Source organism: Diceros bicornis, chromosome 1 (assembly GCF_020826845.1).
Source record: "Diceros bicornis minor isolate mBicDic1 chromosome 1, mDicBic1.mat.cur, whole genome shotgun sequence".
NCBI classification, from domain to species: domain Eukaryota; kingdom Metazoa; phylum Chordata; class Mammalia; order Perissodactyla; family Rhinocerotidae; genus Diceros; species Diceros bicornis.
Genome location: NC_080740.1, coordinates 20715424 through 20738889, shown reverse-complemented (window position 1 = coordinate 20738889; position 23466 = coordinate 20715424). Strand labels below are relative to the sequence as shown.

The following is a 23466-nucleotide window of genomic DNA, read 5'->3' as shown; positions in this document are numbered from 1 at the left end:
TCTCTCAGACAGTATCAGTTTCCCTCAGATGATTTCATAGTATCAACACTTGTTAATTCAAACGTGCGTGAAATCTGTTGCATAGTTCACTGAAAAGTTTAGATGCATAATCCTCAATTAGTTGGCATGAACTCTTGGTATTTGGGATGCTGATCCAATTCCTTAGTTGTCCAAATTCCTTAGCACATCCCAGAGATAATTCTGGATCTAAACTAAGCATCTAGATTGTTCTAAGTTTTTTAAACCAAGAAATAGGCTTATAAAAACGCCAAAATTAGTCTTGTCTCTTAAAGCTTCCTGATTTGAATATTGCTGTTTCTATGACATATTGCTTAATTGGCTGATGGTAATTATTTCATCAATTTCCAGAATTAAATCATTGTTTTGAATTTGCAATTATGTGATCATTCATTTATTGTTTAATTTCATAAGGATCTGGGAAATGTTTATACCATTCCTTAAATTGTCCATCTCAAGATGGATAATAAGTAGGACAGACTTGACTAATTTTTGTGCAAATTTCACTGTTCCTGAAAGTATCTACTTATTATTTGGGGAAATATGCTTACCATTGTGAGTGTTTAGCAAGTTGACCTTAAAAAGGTAGCTGACTTATTTGAAAGGGAGAAATGTACTTTTCCTACCGTTTAAAGGCTTGCAAATCAGTTACATGACCGCTGGTGCCCTTCTTTAATTCATTAAACAGAATCAAAACTAAATTAAAAGATCGCATGCCTTAAAACTAAAATAGCAGATGTCTGCTCCAAAATGGCAATATTTTTAGAATTTTAGTGTTTGCATGGTATCAAGTGACTATTTATTGTGTGATAAAAATTAAAATGTTGAGAGCTTATGGTTTTTTAAAAGAGGTAATTACCAACTCATTTGTAACCAAGAAGATAATAACAACTGTCGAATGTTCTTTCAAAATAGGCATACCTGAACACATACCTGAACACAGTGGGAGAGAGGGTAGTTTGTAATCTTTTTGCATATATGCTGACTTGGCTCCTTGTATTAAGCAATTAGTGAATGTTAAGTTTATTTATTTCCTTTTTTATTTCTGGTATGGTTATTATCAAATTAATCTGGACACAATAATTTCTTTTTTTTTTTATTAAGCTGCATTTATCATTAGAACCAACAGTCAATGTGAATGATTGACTAACTGCTCTTTTTTTGTTCACTTTGGACATTAAAGACTGGCATAGGAACGCAGTATTCCTTTTACACTGCAGAGGTTATACCTAGCCTCTGATTCCCCGCAGCAGGTAGATTCAGGAAATCACAGCAGTGAAATTCACCATCATTCACCTTCACTCTTCTTTGGGATTTTCTGTAGGGGTGTGGAGCACCCAGTATTGGGCTGAAAACATCTCAAGATAGGGAGAAAAGCCCAAAATAATCAGTATCTCAGAGGGCACCTAAGTACTAAGAACTATCACTGGACATTTATACGGGGCACAATAATTTCTTATAGAAAAATTCAAGTCCCATTTACTTCAAAAGCCTAGATACCTGCCCATTACACAAATTGAGTGCAATTATATAAGTTTGTCTCTCTTGGAGAGAAGCTGTTGTTGCTTTTAAAACTTCATGAATATGCAAACTACGTGAACCCAGTTGGCCTATGTGCCACTATGGAAGTTAAAGTATATGTTCTTTTAAAACTGGAAAAAAGAGATATATTTCTTTGCTAATGGTTCTGTGTAAATTAATGTGAATAACAATAGCCTTATCCCTAGGTATTCAATGAAACATAATTTTGATTTGATAAAATGAACTTTAATTTGGGGAATACTAAATAACAGATTCTCCATTTTTTTCCCTCCAGTTTTAGGGATATAAATCTAATGATTCCTCATTCCACACTGACCTTATAATCTAATGTGCTCTGAATTGAACAAGAGAGATGTTGAACTATTCAGGAGTAAGGGGATAATTCAGTCTTTGACCTTGCTCGCTCTTGGACCTTTTGTGGTCTTTATGACATTTGTGATGGTGGCGGAAACTGAGGACCGTATATTTAAGTAGGAAATGTCTGAATATACTACCAATTTTTAAAATAATCTTTACTTCTAAAAAGGATAAATATTTATATGTGTACTAATCCTTCCTGGTCTTTATCATTAAATTTGGGGCACAAATAAGCTCTTTGTATTCTTTACCTCCTACTTCTTCAAAGAACTTTAAAAAATGTTATAGATCTCAGTGGATAATCATAGTCAAGCCCTACAAGATATTAGGCAACAGTTTGAAAAAAAAGGAATTGAGTAAATAGTACTGTCTTCAAATCCTCAAATTAGCATCCTTTTCGGAGTGTTATGGATGGAGAGGGGACATTTTAAATCACTGATAACTCTCTGTGCTAAGCAAAGAATATTTTCCGACCTGGTATAAATGAGGCTATTACAATAAGATGCTTGGTTGGCCTCAGAACACTTTTTTTTTCTAGACAAGTCTGACAAGACAAACTTATATTTGACCAACTTTGTTCTAATTTTAAAAGATTTTTAGTGATCAAAACATCAAGTTAAACTTCCATAGTTTAAGCAAAAAATTTTAAATTACAATATTCCATCATTTAACATGAGCACAGGAAAAAGAGATTCTATAATCTTTTAAGTAGCCATCAATCTTACTGCAGTTACAAAGAATTTTTTCCTTTCAAAATGTAAAATTTTTCTTTTGTTACAACACATTCATTGAGAAACATTGTGATACTGTATTAACTCTGTGTGAATAAAGAGCAATTGAGACTCTCTTTGAATGAGTGAGTATAAAGCACAAATTACTTTTTAATGAAACCCTCAATTCTTTCCCTTTCCACAAAAAGCCTATAGCCGTGTTCAGCTGAACGCTACTACAGTAGGTCACTTCAGTTAAGCCCCTAATAAACTGTTGATAGTCGAGGGTAGTTTTTTCTTCAGTCTCAATAGTCCAGTGTTGGACAGTGCACTTCAAATCATTAAGGTTAATACAGATTTTAAAAAGAGATTAACTCTGGTGGTTAAGGCCTCAATTTACAACTCCCACACATACACATGCATTGAGCAAGGCACAAGAGTGGATTGAAATTTCAGTCAAATTGTGGGCAGCCTTTCACAGCCTGAGAAAGTGTTCCTCTGGTTTTCAAAGTTGGTCAGCTAAATTCTTCGTGAGGGAAAAAGTTTGATTAGCTGAAAAATACTGCACAGTACAACTTACTTACCTTTCAGCTAACCAGTGAAAAGGTTAATGCCTCTCTGCACCATCAAAGCAAAACCTAGAGACGTCTGGCCCTGTGTTCACTGGGGAAGATTCTCTCTACCGCTAAATCAGTGTTCCTTAAAACTGGACAGATTGTGAGCAGAGCAAGACCAATGGGAGGGAAAAAAATATTGTTTTTGGTGGTGAGAAACAGTTCATGTGGGAATTTGTCTTTCCTAGCTTCTAATTGTTCTTTTCCTTGGATGAGACCTAATTTCTGCTTTCAACAGAACATTTAATGTCTTCTATGTTAAGTGAGGCTTTCTTTGCAGAGTATTTAGACCTGGCCTATTGGTTCTTTCAAGTTCTAAGAGAAGAAAGAGAAAAGGGTTCTTCTCCTCAGCCCCTCCCCTTCATTTTCCCCTGGGTTGTTTTTTCTGAGCTCCCTAGGAAGAGGTCGCAGCCTCCCCAGAGATTCTAGCCACTCAGTTTCAGAAACAGTGATATGGGAGAACTGTGAAACCTTTCAAAAGATGCCCTATCTTTTCACTGAATTAAAAGGTACACGCATATAAAACCCTACCCCAGGTGAATTGATCTCTCAAATTAATGCATCATCTCTTTTAGGAAACAATAGAGGGAGAGAAAGAGAAAAAGGAAGAGAAGGCGAGAATTTTACAGTTAACATAATCTGTCCCTGAAATAGTCCCATTAAATGAGCATATCTTTTTCCAAAACAAGGCTACACATAAGGATGTGCAACTCACCAGCCCCATAGTCTGGAAACCTACTAGTTATTAAGAGAGATGTTTACTACCCCTTTATTTGCATAGACTTTTCCCATGTTTTTCTTTAGGAAAACTGTCTTCATTGTTGGAAAATATTTAAGTAACAAAACAGCAGAAAAAGACATGCTACAGTTTTTTTATCAGCTTCGTGAGAGTCTTATTATCTTAAGAAATAACAGTTAGCAGCTCGGATTCATTAGCAGAGCTAAATTTAAGCCCCATTTGACAGGCTGCCTAGAAAACATTTTGTTTTGCTGTCTGTGGGCTTTAATTAAGATGTGTTCAATTTCAGTCCTCTTCAGTCTAGCCCCCCCCCCACGGCAACTTGCTGTGTCACAGGCCGGCGATCAGACACTTTTAGATGGTCCGGCCCATGACTTTGACCTTCTGCGCAGTCCGGCGTTCCCTGGGGAACCGTTCAACTCATGAGGTCTGATTTCACACTTCCAGGATGCCTCAGCTCTCTTAACAATGACAGGGAGACAAAGCCCTTTAGAGCAGGCCGCATGGGGACTTGTTTAAATTGGAAACCAGAGAGGAGTCAAGGAACAAGGTTATGGGCTACAGAATAGTGCTTTTAATAAAGAGCTCACAGCTCTGGCTCAGCTCAAAGAGGTCTACCTCTGTACAATTAATTGAGCCATTTATCTGGAGCATCTTAGGCCTCTACTTTCTCACAGAATTGCGTGGTAAATATCAGCTAAGAAGCAAATGAGATATGCATGAAATGAATTTTAACACTTTGATTACTGTGCCTCCAGTCTTCATTAAAAGTAAATTTATTTGTATTTCTGACCTCATTATCAGTCGGCTGCCTGCATTTTTATTGGTTCCTGTGATTTCCAGCTTGAGTATGTCATGAGGTATATTTTATACAGAGATTTGGATTTATTATTCTTGGTATTTTCCCTGAACATTATGGGTCTGTTCAGAGAAAGAAAGTGAAAAGGGAGCTATACAGAAAAAGGCGAGTCTGTTCTTCGAAAGTTTTATATACAGTTGGAGAAATGCCAAGCACATATACATAATAGAGACAAGATATTATCCTTTTAAAAAATTAACTTTTTGTGGGTTACTCAAGCAAATTGCATAAGATATACGCAATTGTTGCTTGAGTGGCCCTCAGAACACAATAGCTCTACTGGAAGAAGTAGCTACATTGCTTCTTTTATAGAATTGTAGCAGTTTGAATTTTTAATAGCAATTGCCTTTAATTGCCATCATCATATTTAATAACACTGATGGTATCTGATAAATGCAGCCTTAGATTTTATGATCATTATTTAAAACCTACATTGGAGGAAGAGAAAATATATACCCTTTAAACTCTTTCAAGTTCCATTGAAAGTATTATACGTAAAATATAGCGGAACTTCTTCATATTGTGAATTATCAAGGGTAAAATAATTTACCAAATAAAAGGGGGTTATGTGTGGATGTCATTCTTAATTTTTAAACTTTCACTATCTTGAAGTCTTAAAATTATAATCGTATATTCTTATTATCTTAAAATTCTTGAAACATAAAACCAAAGTCTTACACAAAATGTATTGAAAATTTCCCAAGTAAAGCATGCTTTATTTCTATTATATAACCTAATGTTGGCCCTATTTGCTTTTTAATAATTAAGCTTGTAGAAGACTATTAAGCAGATAGCATACTTTGAGAAGAAATTTCATCCAATTTATAATGCATTAAAAATATCCAACAACTGACATTCTTATTATTATAATATGCCTAGTTTAGAAAACAATATTATACGGGTAGATGTTAAATGTCTTAATGTTATATAAATCTCTTCCTTAAGAATGAAACTAAACAAACAAAGGCATCACCAGGAAAGGAAGCAAATCATTGCTCTTCATTCTTTTATGTCACCATAGCTCACATAGAAATAGGGGTTATTTCCTTTTAGTAATTGCATTTTTTAAAAAACTAAATCATATTCTAATTATAGAAATGCAATAACGCTCTTCTAAAACCAAATAGTTCATATCAAATATTTGTGAAAAGAGGAATTAAAATAATAATTTAATAGAAGGGCTGGTGAGGCCTGAGTCCGAACTAGTGTTTTACAGGGAATTACAGAAATTATGTGTGATTCGTATGCAAGTCACATGGTTAGAAGACACTGCTCTGGAAGAATAGGTGGGATGACAAAAGAGATTAATAATTGGGTTCGATATGCTCTAGAGGTGAAGGACTATGGGCTGAGAAAGTGGTGGTCCCACTATCAATGGGAAATGAGGGGAAGAGAAATACTATAAAATAATTAATTGAGTGCTGTGGAACTAAGATTACAGAATGATCCTTTGAGTAAAGAAATAGAGAATTGCTGATTTGGCTTGGAGGGCTAGCTCCAGGATTTCACCCAGTGCCTGAAGAAATGCTTTCAGATGCTAGAATCATTGTTTAACATTAAACTATTATTTATATTTTGTTACATTATGATATAGTTGGGTAAATAAGCAGTGCATTTTCTAAAACAATGGATTAGGAAAATGCTTCAGAGAGAATCTGGATTTAACTAGGCTTTTTAAGAAAAATATTACTACATGGATATTTGGGTTGTATGATAGTATAGTTAGACTCAATTGACTAAAGGGTCAAGCCCAAAGGTGATTATACTAAAGGATTGATGTCAATGGGGATGCCAAGTAGAGGAATACAGGGCTCAGTCCTTGGTCTAACCTGTTCAACCTATTTACTAACAACTTTGAGGAGATAATTGATTGTTTCCTTATCAAACTTGCTGGCAAGAATAGTTAATTCATTTTTTTTGAGACCAAAATATGTATACAATCTATATATCTTTATAAATATATAATTTTATAATATAAATATTAAATATAATATATAAGTAATAATTTATATATATAATCAACAGACTGAGATAATAGGTTTAGTTTAACAAAATGAACATGAAAAAGTATAAATCAAAAGTCTTGCCTGGGTACAAAACACTGATATCTTGCTTTAACAGTGGAAAATATAGAAAAGATTTTAAGGTTTGAATTGAGTTTAAGCTCTATGAGAGTGAATTATACATACATCAATTTTGTTACATTGAATAAAAGGAAAATGTTGAGAATGATACTGTATTCTGGACTTGTCAGACACGTAGGGTATAAATTCAGTTTCGGAAGCTACTCTTTAAAGAAGAACATTGACAAACTAACCAGAATATATTCTCTACTGGGATATCTGGTGTTTTAAAATCAAGTCCATTGAAAATAGCTCAAGGAAAATGATATTAACAATAATAGTGGCAATTAACATTTATTGAGCCCTTATCACATGTCAGACACTACCCTGAGCTTGGTACAAGGATTAGCACAATTAATCTCACAACAACCTAATTAGGTACTGTTGTTACTCCCACTTTACAAATTAGAAAACTGAGATGTGGAGAGGTTAAGTAACGTGTCCACATGAGCTCGTTGGGAAGACACTGTGACAACCGCTTCCACTGCTCCTGCTTGGAATCTACAGCAGCAAAATGGACTTCACACACTCTCAGTTAACTGAGTTCTAATGTCAAATCTTAGGCAAGTACATCCGACTGGTGCAACCTAAATCACTCCTGCGACTCTAGCTGCAAGGGAGTCCAGAAATGTCACTTTGGCCTTTATGGCCTCTCTAGTTCATGAAGAGACACTAGAAGATAATTAGAACAGATGCTTAACAAAGCCATCCACACTGTCCAGTGCAGGAGAGCAGGTAACGGACATTCATTAGATACTCTCTAAGTGACAGACGCTGTGCCCCCACTTTACACCCGTTACTTCATTTAAACTTAAAAATGACTACAGAGGACAAATCATAACATAGATAAAAGCTACAGAGATATAATTTTGTATGCAATGTTAAAGAAGTATTTCCCAAAAGTTATAATCGCCAAAAATAGATCAGAATATTCCTGTGCAGGTGGTGATTTCCCCTTCACTGGAACTGTTGGAGCAGAGCTTGTATGACCACCTGGTTGCAGAGGGGATTCAAGCCCTACATGAGCTTTGAACTTGGCCTCTAAGGCTTCTTTCCCAGCCCTCAGAATCCTAGATCCTGCAGTAAGTGCCAAAATGAATAACAGACCCCTGAATGAGTAGATATTTTGTAGAAGAGAAATAAAAAGACAAAGATGTTATTCTAAAGACAAAGGCTGGACAGATGACAATTTTCAGTTTTATACCCTAAAAGTATAAAAAGGATTAATCACCTAACATAGTACCTAATTTTTTTAAGTCTAAAGAATTTTATTTCACTGCAAAAGATCTCTCCAGCTAATTAATTTACTTATAGGGAAGATCATCTGAAACCTCATACTTTTCTGTGGAAAGTCTAATTGAATATATGTTCACTGTAGGTCCTAAAGTATCTATGAAGGCTTGCAAAAACAAAGGAGTTTATAATATATTTTTATACGTACTCATGTTAGACCAAACAACTTTGTGTTTCTAATCTTGTAACAAGTACTTGCATATAATTTCTGTATTAAATATTAATTGAAAATAAAGTCTTTAAATGTTTTTACCATAATTTATCTAAACTCTTAAAAGCTTAGTCATAATTTCTTCATAGCCTCTCCTCATTTTATAGATCTCATAGTCTCCATTTTCTTTCTTTTCCAGTTTCTTATCTGTCTTGTTTTATTTCCTGTTGGTATGTCATAAATTTTGAGCCTCCCAGCACATACCAAGATGGTTCAATTCTGGACTCAAGAATGCATCTATTTACACACAATACTATAAATATTCTTTTACAGCTAGTTCTAGATCCCAAGGGAAATAAACTCATGTATACATTGAACTTTTTTTCCATTCTTAGTCATGGTTCTCAAAGTGTGGTCCAGGAACCTCTGGGGATCCCCAAGACCCTTTCAGGAATCTGTGAAGTCAAAACTATTTTCATAATAATACTAAGATGTTATTTACCTTTTTCATTGTCATTCTCTCATGAGTATACAATGGACTTTTTCAAAGCTACATAATATTTGATCATTCTGATGTTAATGTGTCATGGATTTATTTTTGTTATTTTTGAATAAAAAAATAGTTTTACATGTTCTTATTTTTAATTTCTAAGACGATAAATTTTGGTTGCTATAACCCACATAAACAAAGCAGTAGATCCTCAAGTTTCTAAGAGTTCTAAGACCAAAATGTTTAAGAACTGTTGCTGTAGGGTGGTGTGGGGGAAGGTAGTATTACACCCTGGAGTGTTTTAGAGATTCATGGGGGAATTTAGTTGCCACAATGGTTGGGGAGCACTATGGGTATTTGATGGCTGGAGGTTGGGGATGCTGATTGTCTTACAAAGCATTAAAAAATCTTAAATAGTGAAAATTGTCCCATGTCCTACATGACCAAATACAGACATTGATATAGGTTTAAAATCTATTTCATGATTATCTAAGCCTAGGTAGCATCTTGAAATACATATTATTTACTCAAGCCTTACAAATGCTGCCATTTTACACAGTAAACACCAAAGATCTTAGGATTGCCTCCACTGCATGATGTGGTTCCCCACTGCTCCTCTGACATATTTACTTGTCTTCCCATTGCTCACCGTGCCCCGCTCAGGTGCCCTGAGCACACCAGGCTTTTGCTCTAGCTCTTCCCTCTGCCTGGAATACTTTTCTCCAGATATTCACTTGACTACTCTTTCACTTCCTTCAGTTCTTTGCTCAGACCTCACTTTCTTGAGGCCTCTACCCCCACCATCCAAATTAAATTGATAAACTGTGCCCCTCCCCCACACTCTTCAAACCCTTTATCCTGCTCTGTTTTTCTCTGTTTTCCATTAACGTGTGTCATTCTCTACTAGACAATGTTATCTACTTATTAATTATTTTCAATATTTGTTCTCTTTCTCCTCCCTCCCCACTGCAAGTAAACTCTAAGAGAGCAGGGACATTTCCTTTTTTTGTTCATATGGCCTGGCACATAGTAGGCACTCAATAAATATTTCTTGACTAAATCAACATATAGTTTTATTACAAACATCTTTCTATTTAGTCATCCTTTATAACGCCATTAAGGCATTATATTAAATTTCGAGACCGTGTATGGGTTAGTTTTGCTTTATTTCAGAACAGTAAGGAGGGTATTACAAAATCTTCAATATGAAAGAAGATTTATTAGATCTCATGGACTGAGAGCCACAACTCTAGGGGGTCAATTTTCCAGCCACAATGAAACCTGCTTCATGATTTAATGAGAAAAGAGAAGCCCTATTTTTATTACTCAGTCCCAGAATCCGACCCAGTGGGAACCTAGTGAAGAGTGTCAGTTAATCTAATTCTACCAATCAGGTGTTTAAAATATGTTTAGGTCAGTTGATGAAAAAGGCTAAGGTCAAAACCCCATCTCCGGTGATAAGGGGAGGATTGGAAGATGTCTCCAACATACATTGCTTTGTGTTCTGGTGGACCCTATGGAATTCCTTCAACTGTAACCTTGTTATATGTTATGATTAGAATTCCAGTTTGTAGAAAGGACAGATGACAACCTTGATTATAATTTTAAAAAAAAGATAAAGGATAGCCATTTCAAACTGTGGCAACTGAGGAAATTAAACCAAAGAGCTTAATTTGTGCAAGGTAGGCCTATAATAAAAGGCCCCCATCGGTATGAATTGCTTTCCATGCTATTGAAAGCCTTCTGTGTTTTCAGAGACATAACAACAAAGAAGTGGTCAGTGGTTCCACCCCGACACACACACATTTTTATAACACATCACATCCAGCAAACTGTGCTACTTGTCAGCAGGAAAATGACCCTGGACAAAGCCCACCAGTGATGGATCAGGATTAACTTTCTATTCTGGGCGCAAGAATATCATTCAGTATCTTTTAAGTGACTTTAATGCTCAAACCAGTAGTTTACACAGACTGAAGTCATCCCCTGGCCCACAAAACAGGTAGCCAGCAAGCAGGGGTGTTGCAGACTTCCCCACAGTTCTTTATAAATATGTCAGTGTTGTGACCTCAATGAGCAAGGGCTGAGAGTGAGAGAGAATTAGCCAGTCAGTGCACCCATTTAATCCTCAGTGCCGTTTTGAAGATTGCCAGAAAAGATGCCCACTGGAGACAATTCTGACGTTTGTTTTTATTGTTGTAGGAATGGCTTTTTACCATAAGAAGAATTGAGGTAATAGAGTATATGCTTTAAAACCTGTTATAGATTTAGTTTTATGAGTTAAGGTAAAAGAGTCTCTTTCTAATTTTAATTCCCTTAGGAGATTTTTTCCTATAAAAATCCATAGGAAAAAAAATAGCCCTTAGTATTTAACTGGATTATGGATAAATACATCAATCCTAACATAATATTTTTAAGTTATCAGTTTTATAGTAGTTATGTAATGTATATCGAGGTTTTTGTGTTATAGGGACTCTATTAAAGAGGTAAACAAATAGATTTAAGCTAAATATTCCTTATCATAAATTGTTGAAGTCTTCTTTTTATATAATTGTCCTTCATTTCTAAAACTGCTGGTGATAGAGTGGTGTAATCACCATAGATCACCAGGGTCATATCCATTGGGGAAAAGTCTTTGCTTCCTATTCTCCTTCCTGTTCTAGAGTTGGAGAATGATATGCCTCCTTCTCATTGCTCCCACTGCACTCTTCACTTACTTTTGTTATAGTGCTTACAATCCTGTATTATAATTGTGTATTTATGTGTCTATCATGCCCACTAGATTGTGCGTGCCTTGGGAGCTGGACTATGTCTTAATCGTACTTATAATTCTGGAGTGAGAAGAACAGATGCTCAATAAGTAATGAATGCTTCAAAAGGTATTCCTATTTCTCTCTAGAAAATTGTTAACATAGAAAATTGCCATGTTCTCAAGCAAGGCTAAGACTTTCTTCTAGCTGTCATGGCGGTTAACGCAATCAACGCCACCTCCTCTGTCTTCATCCAGCACTGCTGCAATTTCTATCTTGCATCCAAACCAAAATCTCTGGTTTCTTGCACTGCAAAGGAGAGGTTAGGCACTTTTTAGCCAAAATGGTGGAAGTTAAGGAAGAGCCTGTTGGTACCCACAGGTATAATCTTATGCTTTAATCTTATGACAAGAATGAGTGAGAGGAAGACAAGAGATTATATAATCTGTGTTCCCATACATTTAGACTCTTTAAATAACCAAAAATTATCAGAAACAAAATACACTTCAATTTTATACTCTGCCTTCATTCCTTGCTCTTCTGGCCATACGGTAATGAATAAAATCATTACAGGTGATGGCTTTGCATCCCTGTCTAGAGCTTTGAAGAATATAGTGCACTTTTTTGACATCAACACTCCATCCTGTAGTCAACCCCACTCCTCAGATACTCTCAGCAAGCAAAGCAGCTTATCACAGGGTCTAACTGAAATGATAAAAGGATGAAAGGAAGGAATAATTAAGAAGATAATTAATGGTTAGGTCCATCACTGGTATTTCTATGACTGTTTTCATTTAAGTGGCACATAATCAAGGCTGCAAAATTTAGGAACTGAAAAGCCAGTCATTTAAAACATCATTTTGCAAACCAGATAAGCACATTAACTGTATGTAACCACTTTAAAATAAAACTATAGTGTATGCTTTTTAGTAGTAAGTTTATAGAATTTGATATTGTGTGTTTACTATTATTTTGGTTGAAATTGCTGTTAATTTTTAATTGCCCTTGAATCACGCAGTAGCAGAAGGATACTTTCTAAATTAGTCAAAAATAACATAGTATGTGAAGACCTGATGTTGGCTTCCATTACTGTTAACTGTAAAATGATAATTTTTTAAAAGGAAAAGATGCATAGAAGTTAAATATAAAATTGCCTGCTCTCTCCTTACCTAAATTTTCCTTTGTCGGATTCTAGATATCTAGGCTGTGTACTTTATTGAATGCTTCTTTCCTTGGAAAAAGACTGGCTTGGCTAAGCTCAGTGAGTTGTTTCTCATCTCCAAATAATAATATCAGGCATAATAGATTGTTAAGTCAAATCTTGTTGGTTCTACCTTCAAGATATATCCAGAATCCAACCACTTTCCATCACCTAGATTATTGCAACAGGATCCTAACTCTTCCCCCTACCTCCTCCATTGCCCTGTCTCCACCTATTCTCCAAAGAGCAGTCATTAGATCATGAGTCATTTCTCAACTCAAATCCCTCCAGAAGCTTCCCCTCACACTCAGAGTGAAAGCCAAATCCTACAGAGGCCTGCCACCCTGCTGTACCTCTCTGAGTACGTTATCTAAGACTCTCCTCTGCATAATCCATTGCTGGAGTCACACTGGCTTCCTGGATATTCCTAGAAACATCAGGTCACTTCTCTGACCTTTCCATCATCTCTTCCTCCAGGTGGCCCACGGCTCACTCCTCTGCCTCCTTCATTCCTTTGCTCATACGTCACTTTCTCAATGAGACTTTCCTTGGCAGCCCTTTTAAAAATGGCACATACATACAAGCACTCCTTATCGCCCTTCCCATTTTTATTTTTCTCCATAGTGTTTATCGCCTTCTAAAATACTATAAAACGATCTTATTCATTGTTTGTCTTCTTCCTCAACGTAAACTCCACGAGGTCAGGGATCTTTGTTTTGTTTTATGTACTTCTGTCTCCTCAACGTGTAGAACACTGCCTGGTACGTGGTAACCAATAAATATTTGTTGAATGAATGAATCTATAGACAAAACATTACCCAGCTCTTCCCGTGTGTGGCCTACTAACTACTAAGATATGGAACAGTTATTGGGGAAGGTCTTGCCTAGCGGTTTCGTTTAAATACAGTATTATTTAATTAAAGGGAGGAGCCAGCCCTGGTGGTCTAGTGGTTAAGATTCAGTACTCTCACCTTCATGGCCCGGGTTCATTTCCTGGTCAGGGACCACACCACCCATCTGTCAGTTGTCATACTGTGGTGGCTGTGTGTTGCTGTGATGCTGAAAGTTATGCCACTGGTATTTCAAATATCAGCAGAGTCACCCATGGTGGACAGTTTTCAGCGGAGATTCCATGCTAAAACAAACTAGGAAGAAGGACTCTGGCCACCCACTTCAGAAAAAATTAGCCTTGAAAACTGAGGATCTCTAGGAGTGAGAATCGACTGAGCAGCACTAACAACAAAATTAAAGGGAGCATGGACCACAGGGGTAGAGCAAGGGTTCTGAAGGTCAGATAGACCTGGATTTGAATAAATAGCTTCACTACTTACAACCTATGTGCCCTGGTGAGTTACATAATCTCCCAGCCTCAGTTTCCTCATCTGTAAAATGGGGATAGTAAAAATACCTTTCTCATTGAGTAGTCATAAAATTTTTTGAGCAAATGAGTGTAAACATTATGTTGGGCTTGTAATAAAACTCAGTAAATGTTTACAATTATTATAATAATAAGTATTGTAATTGCCCTTTATTTCCTAAATTTTTTGTAAAATATTTTACAAATGTTTACTCTTTTGACCAGAAGATTTAGCTCAAGATGTGAGTTGTTTCCGGATATGTTTGTACTTTGAAGCATATTACGGTGTTTCAGATATTTCTGTTTGAAATGATGTTACTTAAAACTGTTATTTACTGATGTCCTGCTAGTGTGCCAGATATTCAGCCAATTATATTCTAACTAGTACCTCTGCAAGGGGCCTTTACTGTCACTATTTTATGCATAAAGGAACAGGCCCAGGATCATGGTGTGAGTACTCAATCCCAGCTTGTTCAGCCTCCAAAGTTTAGGCTCTTTTCCCCCAGACCACTGTCCTCTCACTTTGAACTTCAGTGCCTTGCCCAGAGCTCTGGAAGTACATGGAATATTTGAGGAGTCAAAGGTGTGGTGTAGCTCAAGTAAGAGGCTTAAAGAGTCTTGAGATTGGAGATGAGACTGAAAGACTATACTCCGTGCTGTACTGTGTAGAGTTTAACCTGTAGGCTCCGGGAAGACATCAAAGGTGTTAAACTTGAGAATAAGATTTCAGAGAAGTGTAAACTGACAGAATTTACACGGATTGGTTTATGTCACTGACCACAGTGTAGTCTTTAATATGACTATAAGCACATTAAGAATAATAGATTTCAGATTGGGAAAAATCAATATAAATTAAAGCCACGTTAAATAGTAGTTTTGTCTAATCTTAGGCAAAAGACTCCTTTTTTTTTTAATGTAAGCACCATTACATACTGCATAGTGTCTAAGGTGGTCTCTTACAAATTATATTGCTTACCTATTCCAAAATATAAGATAGGTGCAGGGGCCAGCCCCGTGGTGTAGTGGTTAAGTTCACATGTTCTGCTTCAGTGGCCCAGGGTTCATGGGGTTCAGATCCCGGGCGTGGACCTACTCATTGCTTATCAAGCCATGCTGTGGCAGGCGTCCCACATATAAAGCAGAGGAAGATGGGCATGGATGTTAGCCCAGGGTCAATCTTCCTCAGCAAAAAGAGCAGGATTGGCATCAGATGTTAGCTCAGGGCTAATCTTCCTCGCCAAAAAAAAAAAATATATATATATATATATGTGCGTGTATATATATATATAAGATAGGTGCAGATAGGAGAGTATTTTTGCCAATGATGGCATGCCACTGGAATTTAGAATAGCAAAATGACTGTAAAGTGGCTTCAGAAGGTGCTCAAACTGTTTTTGGTCTCTAGAGCTTTAATACCTTTATTCCAGTAGAAAACAGTGACTGAGAGAGTAAGTAACGTGACAGATGGCTGATATTGGTTTTCCCTAGGAATGGTCTTGGGAAATAATCAACTAAATGGTAAGAAAATACGGATAGCCACAGCCTCATGGGCCTAGAGTTTGATAAATGCATTAGTTTCTTAAGAAGATATGAAAAATGTTAAACATTAAGAACAAATTTTGTTTCTTTAGGATCTTTTAGCTGATCACTGATTCCAGATCTTCTTTTATCAGCAAATAAAGATGTAGTAACAAAGAAGCTGACAATCTGGGAGACTTTCCATGGGGTTGGTTAAGAGTATTGGAAACCTCTTACACAATTGAATATAATTCCTGTGGGGAAAGAATCAAGTAAAGATTTTCATCCTCTGCTTATAGAAGTTGAAAGTAAATTTTTTTCCCCAAAGATATTGGTTTCTGGAATTTGTTCTTATGTTTTGCTGTTAGAGAAGTGGTGCAATTTTGACTGAATCTGTTGCACACGGTTGACCAGTTGAGGGCAAGTAAAACCAAGTCAGTGGAACTAGAATAGTAACTGAAGTAAAGCAAGTGAAAATGAGGGAACAAAAATGCCAAAAAGTGCTATCTATATGTAGTCTTTGTTTTATTAAATTAACATGAATATACATGTATATGAGAAAAATCAAAAGGAGATCCAAGGAAGAGTGTGACACTTACACTTGCCTTTTAGGTAAGTGTTTAGAGCTAATCATTTTATCTAAAGTTCTGTCTAAAATGCAAGTGATGTAGATACTCTTTTGACATGGAATTCTATCATAAATATGGCTTTAATATTCTCTCTGCTTGTTATACGTAGATATATTTTCTCCCTCCAACCCTTTTATAAACTATTTGAGGTTGTAATTTATGTCCTCTATTCTTTTGTTCATACCATAGTACCCAGTACAAATCTAAGTAGAAAGAAGATACTTAAAATGAGGCTTAAGAATAAGTAAGGTTTTAAAACCTGAATCTCCTTTTTATGCTTGTACCTAAATTCTATGCGACAAAATTAAGTTGTTGATGTGGCAAATAAAACCTATTACAATGTGTTTTAATGAACAAAATATTCTTTTTTGAATACTATCTTCCATGGTATGTGTGAGCTTTAAATGAGTGTGGTAGCAAGTAGGGCAAGAGGAATGAAGAAGTAGAGAAAAAAATAATACAGATCCTAAGCCAGAGGTAAAATTTTCACCAGACCTCAAAGACTTTCAGTTCTCTATTCTTCATTAAAAATTATTCCCAAGACCAAAAATTGAAAAGACTACTATAATGTTAAATTATGCAATTATCCTGGGGTATAGGAGGCCACTGAACTAACACACACATATTAAATCTCTTTTTTAATATAAAATTAATAAATTAAATTAAAGGTGAGTCAAAGTTTGTACAGCTCATTTTAAGAATTACAATATGGAAAGTAAATACACTGCTGTGTGAGAATACATAGCTTATCTGTCACTGATAGCTAATGAATTCCTTCCTATTAAAATTTAATTGAAACTCTTCAATGATATTTAAGCTTTCACAGAAGTGTAAACTACTGTGACTACAATTCACAATGCATTTAAAACAATTATTCTTTATCATTAAAGTTAATAATATGCACATTAACCTCTTATGTAGTCTAAATCAATATTGTAGTTTAAAAGATATGACCTCTGGACAGCTTTGTCTAAATATTGATTTCATTGTCATTTGTATAAGGTATCAAACAAATTACATGCTGCACTAATATCATTAATGCTTCCCCCACAGAGCCTCTGACTTTATGGGTTCTTATAATACAGGACATGACATTACAAAAATATCGAGGACATCACACAATATAATTGCCGAATGGACGAGATTTGACGATGGCAGAGCAAAGTGGCTGTAAACACATGATAACTTCCAAATCCTTTACTCTCAGTGGACAGAAAAAATACTGCTCTTTTACATGCAGATTGGTTGTTGAAGTTAAGTTTCAAATGGCAGAATTTTTTCTGCCCCTGAGGGTCTAATTTGCCTTCTTGTGGTGCCATAGATATTTCAGAAGAAAATCTAAAGTCAGAATAAAATGTTGTAATTCTGCAATATAGCAGTTTTCCCAAAATAATCTTGTTTAGAAATTTCTATTACAAGTTACTGGTGAGTCAGATGAGTCGGAAAATACGCGCATAAAAGTAAAGGGGCTGAACCTTTCAAATGGTCATTAAAGAATTAAATACAAACTGAGGTAGGGACGTACATGCATCACATTTTCCCACAGAATTGGCAGCAGTTATATCATTATTTTTGTAAGAAAATAATTGCAAATTGAAATAACAGCTGTATAATTTGCTCTCTTTTACTTTTTTCCAGGTTCTAAATTGCTATGAATCACAATTGTTAACATCATCCAGTTACATCTAATTCTATTTTGATGTTTTATTTTTTAATTTTTAAAATTGTACTTTGCTTACTGTTTTCTATACAACTCTTTAGAAACGTGGCCATGATCTGACACTGTGAGCTATGGGTGCTATTTACACTAAAAATGTTCTCCTCAAATCTCTTGTAGGTAAAAGTGACCCATTTTGTGTGGTTGAACTGAACAATGATAGGCTGTTAACACACACTGTCTACAAAAATCTCAATCCTGAGTGGAACAAAGTCTTCACCTTGTAAGTAGTCATTACTTTGAGCTTATTTCAAAAATGGTGCTAACTGATATTTATTTTTGAGATTTTGTGTGTGTGTTTCTTCTTCACTGATTAACAACTCAATGCATCTGGCCTGCCTTTGCTAGCAATGATGAATTTCATAACTGCGTTACCTTCCTGATAGTGAAATCTGGGGAAAGGATATGCCCTTTTTCTTTGTTTGCACAGATATTTTTTTAAACTGTGCATTTTACATGATTTGACTAAAGATTTTTCTCCCATTAACTGAATTTCCATACTGCTTCTTCCCTTTATACTTTCTATTGAAATTCTCCCCAATTGCATTGATACCAAGGAGGACAAAGCTCTATTTGTTCCATTGCTCAAATCAGCAAACAGTCCGGTCTCGAAATCGGCAGATGCTTTAGTTTTGGTTTGTTGCATTTTAGCACAATAAGGACATTAAGTATTGTCCTAGTTACCAAAACACCTTTTGAGTTAATTTCTCTTTTGTTTTAAAGAGTTTGTAAATCTTTTCGATCATGTACTATAAAAGCTGCGAATGCTACACTATAGTATCTCCTAAGATCGTTTTTTTGGTATGTTTTTATTTTTAAACTGGGCTTTAGAAATGAACTCTGAACAAAGGAAAACTCTTCAAACAGAAGTACTTCTTTAAAGTTTTCTAACACAGATTTATTTTTTTGTATATTTAAAACTGCTAAATTCCTCATTAATTTCTTATAATGTCTCTGCTTAAGAGCCAGTAACTAATGAGATTTAATTATCTGACCAATTTATCTTTAAGGAATTCCACATTTTTATAAGAGATGAAAGCCTGGTCAGGAGACTCGCAGTCCTAAGGTTGTGGAGGGTGTTTTTCTCTGGAATGCATAATTGAATGAATAGGTTTGATTATTATCAAAGCCATTAATTGATTGTGCCCTGATAAAGCCTTTTCTCACACATGGTTTCAGTCTTTCAGTAATGAATATATTCATTTTTTGTTTTCTCTTAATTCATGTTTTCTTGGTAAACAGTTTGATCAAAGAATAAATGCTGTCAACAATTGGGGCTTATTTTTCTAGAAACAAAAATATGAAGAGCTTGCACAGTTGTTTATTAGCATATGTTGTCTTTGGAGCATAATGGAACACGACTTAATTTCTAAATCCTCGGGAGGTACAATAGCTATCAATGTTACATTTTCTCCATTCTATTTTCTGTATTGGTTAATTTGTACTATACATCTAACAGAAATAAATCAATGTTTTGGTAAGAGCTGTAAACAAAAAGGAGATATCCTATTATAAAAAGAAAAATCATACAAAATATGCTGTGACTCTTGCTGCTGTCAAACCTGGTGGTCTTTTATGTGCAGGTAATAGGAAGATAGGAATTATTGTGATAATGAGAAGGAAAAGTCTAAAAAACATCCGTGCCACTTATTGATGGTTTATTCTTTTTACAATAACTTACTTTGTGCCCATTCAGATGGCAAATTATATTTCATTAAAAAATTATAACTTGAAATTACTATGGTGTTCAAAGTCCCAGATAATAGAACCATCATTGTAGTCTACTAAGGTGCATTGTGGGAAATTCTGTCAGATACCAAGCTACCTTATATATATATGTGTATGCAAATAGTATACATAAAAACACACACCAAATCAGCTGGAGCTATCTAAATTTTCAAAAGCATTTTTGTTCCTGTTCCCCACTGATGAAGTCTTTTTTTCCTTACATATATTTATTATGCAGCAACATTAAAGATATCCATTCAGTTCTTGAAGTGACAGTTTATGATGAAGATCGGGATCGAAGTGCTGACTTTCTGGGCAAAGTTGCTATACCGTTGCTGTCTGTAAGTTTTATTCACCTGACACACCGCTCTGTGTTGCTTTTGCTCAAGGAAAAAAAAAAAACCCTCAGCTCTATATCTGTCATTTCTCAACCAAGGTCTGTATTAAGAACACTAAAAATTTTAACATACTCAATTCACGGCCATGTTGAATCCCATGATAGTTAATTTTTCCTGACAGACTTGATCCTGGTAATGAACAGGTACTTGTCAGAATTGCCACAGTTGTTTTGGGTTCTCTGTCAGTTTCAGCAGCTGGGGGTCAAAGGTCACCGAGGGAGTGTATTCAGTGGAGACCGCGAGACAGACGGCTGTCATGTCCTTTTCCCGCAGATTCAAAATGGTGAACAGAAAGCCTACGTCTTGAAAAACAAGCAGCTGACAGGGCCAACAAAGGGGGTCATCTATCTTGAAATAGATGTGATTTTTAATGCTGTAAGTCTTAACTTTGGCTTTTTTGTACTGCTAAAGAGTTCAGTTTCATGAAAGCTTTTGTTCCTGATTTGTAGAGAATTTCTGTCATTCCTCATTTTCTCTAAACCTTGATGTATCCTGGAGAATACGCTTCTGCCACCGCCTGGCACACCCACACTTTCTGTTATAGTTGGCGGCTGCCGTGCGGCTGTGCTGCGGCCGCTGCCTGCCGGCGTAAGGAACGGAAGCACATGCATGTGCAACTGTATACATTTATATTTTATGAGCACAGCAGCCAGGACTTTGAAACTTTAGAAATGATTGCAAATTGAACTACGTGAAAAACTTGTAAACGTTTGTAATATATTAATCCATAACAGACACATATGTTGATGTATAGGTGAAAGCCAGCTTACGAACATTAATACCCAAAGAACAGAAGTACATTGAAGAGGAAAACAGACTCTCTAAACAGGTAAAAAGTAAGGAAAGATTAATCCCTCTGGGAAGACCTGATTGTATCTGTAAAACATCTAAGTAAATTCAAATAAACTTTGGAGGGTATGGAGGGGGGAAGATTATGGAATTTTTGATCATCTACTTATGTGAAATGGCTCTTTCTTTTTTTCCTTCTTTTTCTCTCTTCCCTTTCTTTCCTTAAAAGATCAAACAAGGACAATACTAAACTAATAAGTTGGATGGGGGTGGTCAGAAAGGAAAGGGGATATTGTAGGCACTGCATAGAATGGATATGCATTCATGAGTTAGCAAAAGAAAGCTCATTTTGAACATAAAATACAATTTGATTGCCATGGAACGTGTAAATGAGAACACCAAAAGCTGAGGTTCAAATATATGTCCAGACCACCCACAGGTATGATGCAGGTGTGGAAAGCGGGCTCAGCAGAAAGCCCTTCCCTCTAATCCACAAGAGAGGGGGCTCCACCTTTTAAGAGAAACCTTCCTGTTAATTAGATTTTGACTATGATCTTTTAGAAGTGAACTTTTATTGGCATTTTTAGCTAAGAAAATAGAAAATCAGCAAATCTGATTTTTCTATCACGAAGGCATTTTAAATTAGGCTTGCTATCTTGTAGTCAGACTTGTAGTTTTAAATTAGGTTTGATATCAACTTAAGAAAGAGTACTAAATTTCCCCTTAAAAAAATGTTTACTTCCAATGAACACAACTGAAATAAAATGTATTTGTTATGGCTATAAAGTTTACCGAACTCATTTGTGTGTGTTAAGATATTTAACAATTTTCTGTGCTATTAGAAGACTAAAAATATTTTTGTTTTTAATCCAAACAATTCGCCATAAACAGTGGGATCTTTGGTTGTTTAAAGACAGTGCATGAGTTACAAATGCAATATCTATCTAAATAGAAATACAGATCACATTTTTCTACAATTATAGATAAAAGTAATAAAAGTAGCTCTTAAAGGAAGGTGATCAGGGGCCAAGAAGGAAAACAAATAAGGAGACTCTTAACTTTGTCTGAAAGGAATTTCAATTTTAACAATTTGTTAAAACTGATATGCATGTACATACATCTATATTTATACATACATATGTATTTTTTCCATAGGACCTCAGTAAAACTTTACATAGCTACTTCTTTAAAATACCAGATCAGCATTGATGTATATTTGGAAGTAGCAAAATATTAACCTGCAGATATGTTATTCTAATTATTAACACAGCTGTAGGTAATTTTTTGAGCCATCAGCTAGTGTATGGGCTATTCTTTTTACAGTTGTAGTCATGCCTTAGTTTTCTATTTTAAATTTAAATTATATCAATTCTCATATATCTTTTCGAGTAAAAGATTTTGTAAAGAACTTGGTTACCATAAATTTTTTCCTAACTCCAAAATTATGAAAAAGTAATGAGAAAACATAGGTTAAATTTATGGTGGGAAAGAAAGAGAGAGGAAGAGGGAGAGGGCGAGGGAAAGAGAGAAAAGGAGAGAATGAGAATATGATAGTAAGAAAGGGAGACTCCTACTAAAATGGTGAAAAAAATTTGTTTTCTATAATAAAGCAATACTTAACTGTTTTTTCTCTAAAATCCTAAATAAAAACATTCCAAGTTATCCATTGCAGTTTGAAATATCTTGAAATTAACACACTTGAAGAATCTTAAAACAACAAGATTTAAGAGTTAAAAAATATATTTAACGTTCACAGTATGTAAGTAGCAAAAAATGTTTTTAATCTATTGGAGATTTTTTTTCTTTTGAACAAAGGTAGCCCAATCTACATGATAATATTATTTAAGAAAATATATTTAGCTAAGAAACTGCTCTTATAATTCCATTCTTTCCACTCTCTCCAGCAATACTTCTTTTTCTTTAATTTGTGAGCCAAATTGTTTGGTATATTCTTACAACTTTATTAACTTTCTGAATCCTTTTTAAATCACACTAAGCTTGAAGAATTTTGTAGCAAATCTGATGGGTTTTAGTCTTGCAAATTCTAATAATATTTTCATCTTCCTTACAGCTGCTACTGAGAAACTTTATCAGAATGAAGCGTTGTATCATGGTGCTCGTAAATGCTGCATACTACGTTAATAGTTGCTTTGACTGGGATTCACCCCCAAGGAGCCTGGCTGCTTTTGTGGTATGATCATACTGTATTATTTACATTGTTATTCATTAAATTCGGTAATCATAGCTACATGTTTCTGTGGCTATAGTAACAGTTATGTTGATGTGGCCATTTAAAAACTCCTATTTTAAGACTTGACTGGACAGATTTGCCGTGGGCAGGAAGCTGATGGATTGTTCAAGGTCTGAGTCCAAGAATACTTCCCCCCCTCAGATTTCCGGAACGCAAGACATCTCCGCCAATGTATAATTTTCTCTGTGACAGTTAAAAAGTAAATTTTACATGTTGCATAATTCCAAATCCC

General features: G+C 35.3%; 1 protein-coding gene across 8 annotated transcripts in view; it reads left to right on the top strand.

Annotated features, from left to right (window-relative positions):
• The window catches only part of MCTP1 (multiple C2 and transmembrane domain containing 1), a 501946-nt gene that overhangs the window by 329540 nt on the left and 148940 nt on the right, over nt 1–23466 (top strand). For 6 of the 8 annotated variants that reach the window (XM_058532257.1, XM_058532230.1, XM_058532077.1 and 3 more), the window contains 5 exons: nt 18189–18291; nt 20035–20137; nt 20468–20569; nt 20949–21023; nt 23055–23174. In XM_058532257.1, coding sequence (XP_058388240.1) covers nt 18189–18291; nt 20035–20137; nt 20468–20569; nt 20949–21023; nt 23055–23174 — 503 coding nt within the window. Of the gene's footprint in view, nt 1–18188; nt 18292–20034; nt 20138–20467; nt 20570–20948; nt 21024–23054; nt 23181–23466 lie in introns of those variants that run through there. The other 2 variants (XM_058532162.1, XM_058532391.1) reach the window with 2 other exon arrangements.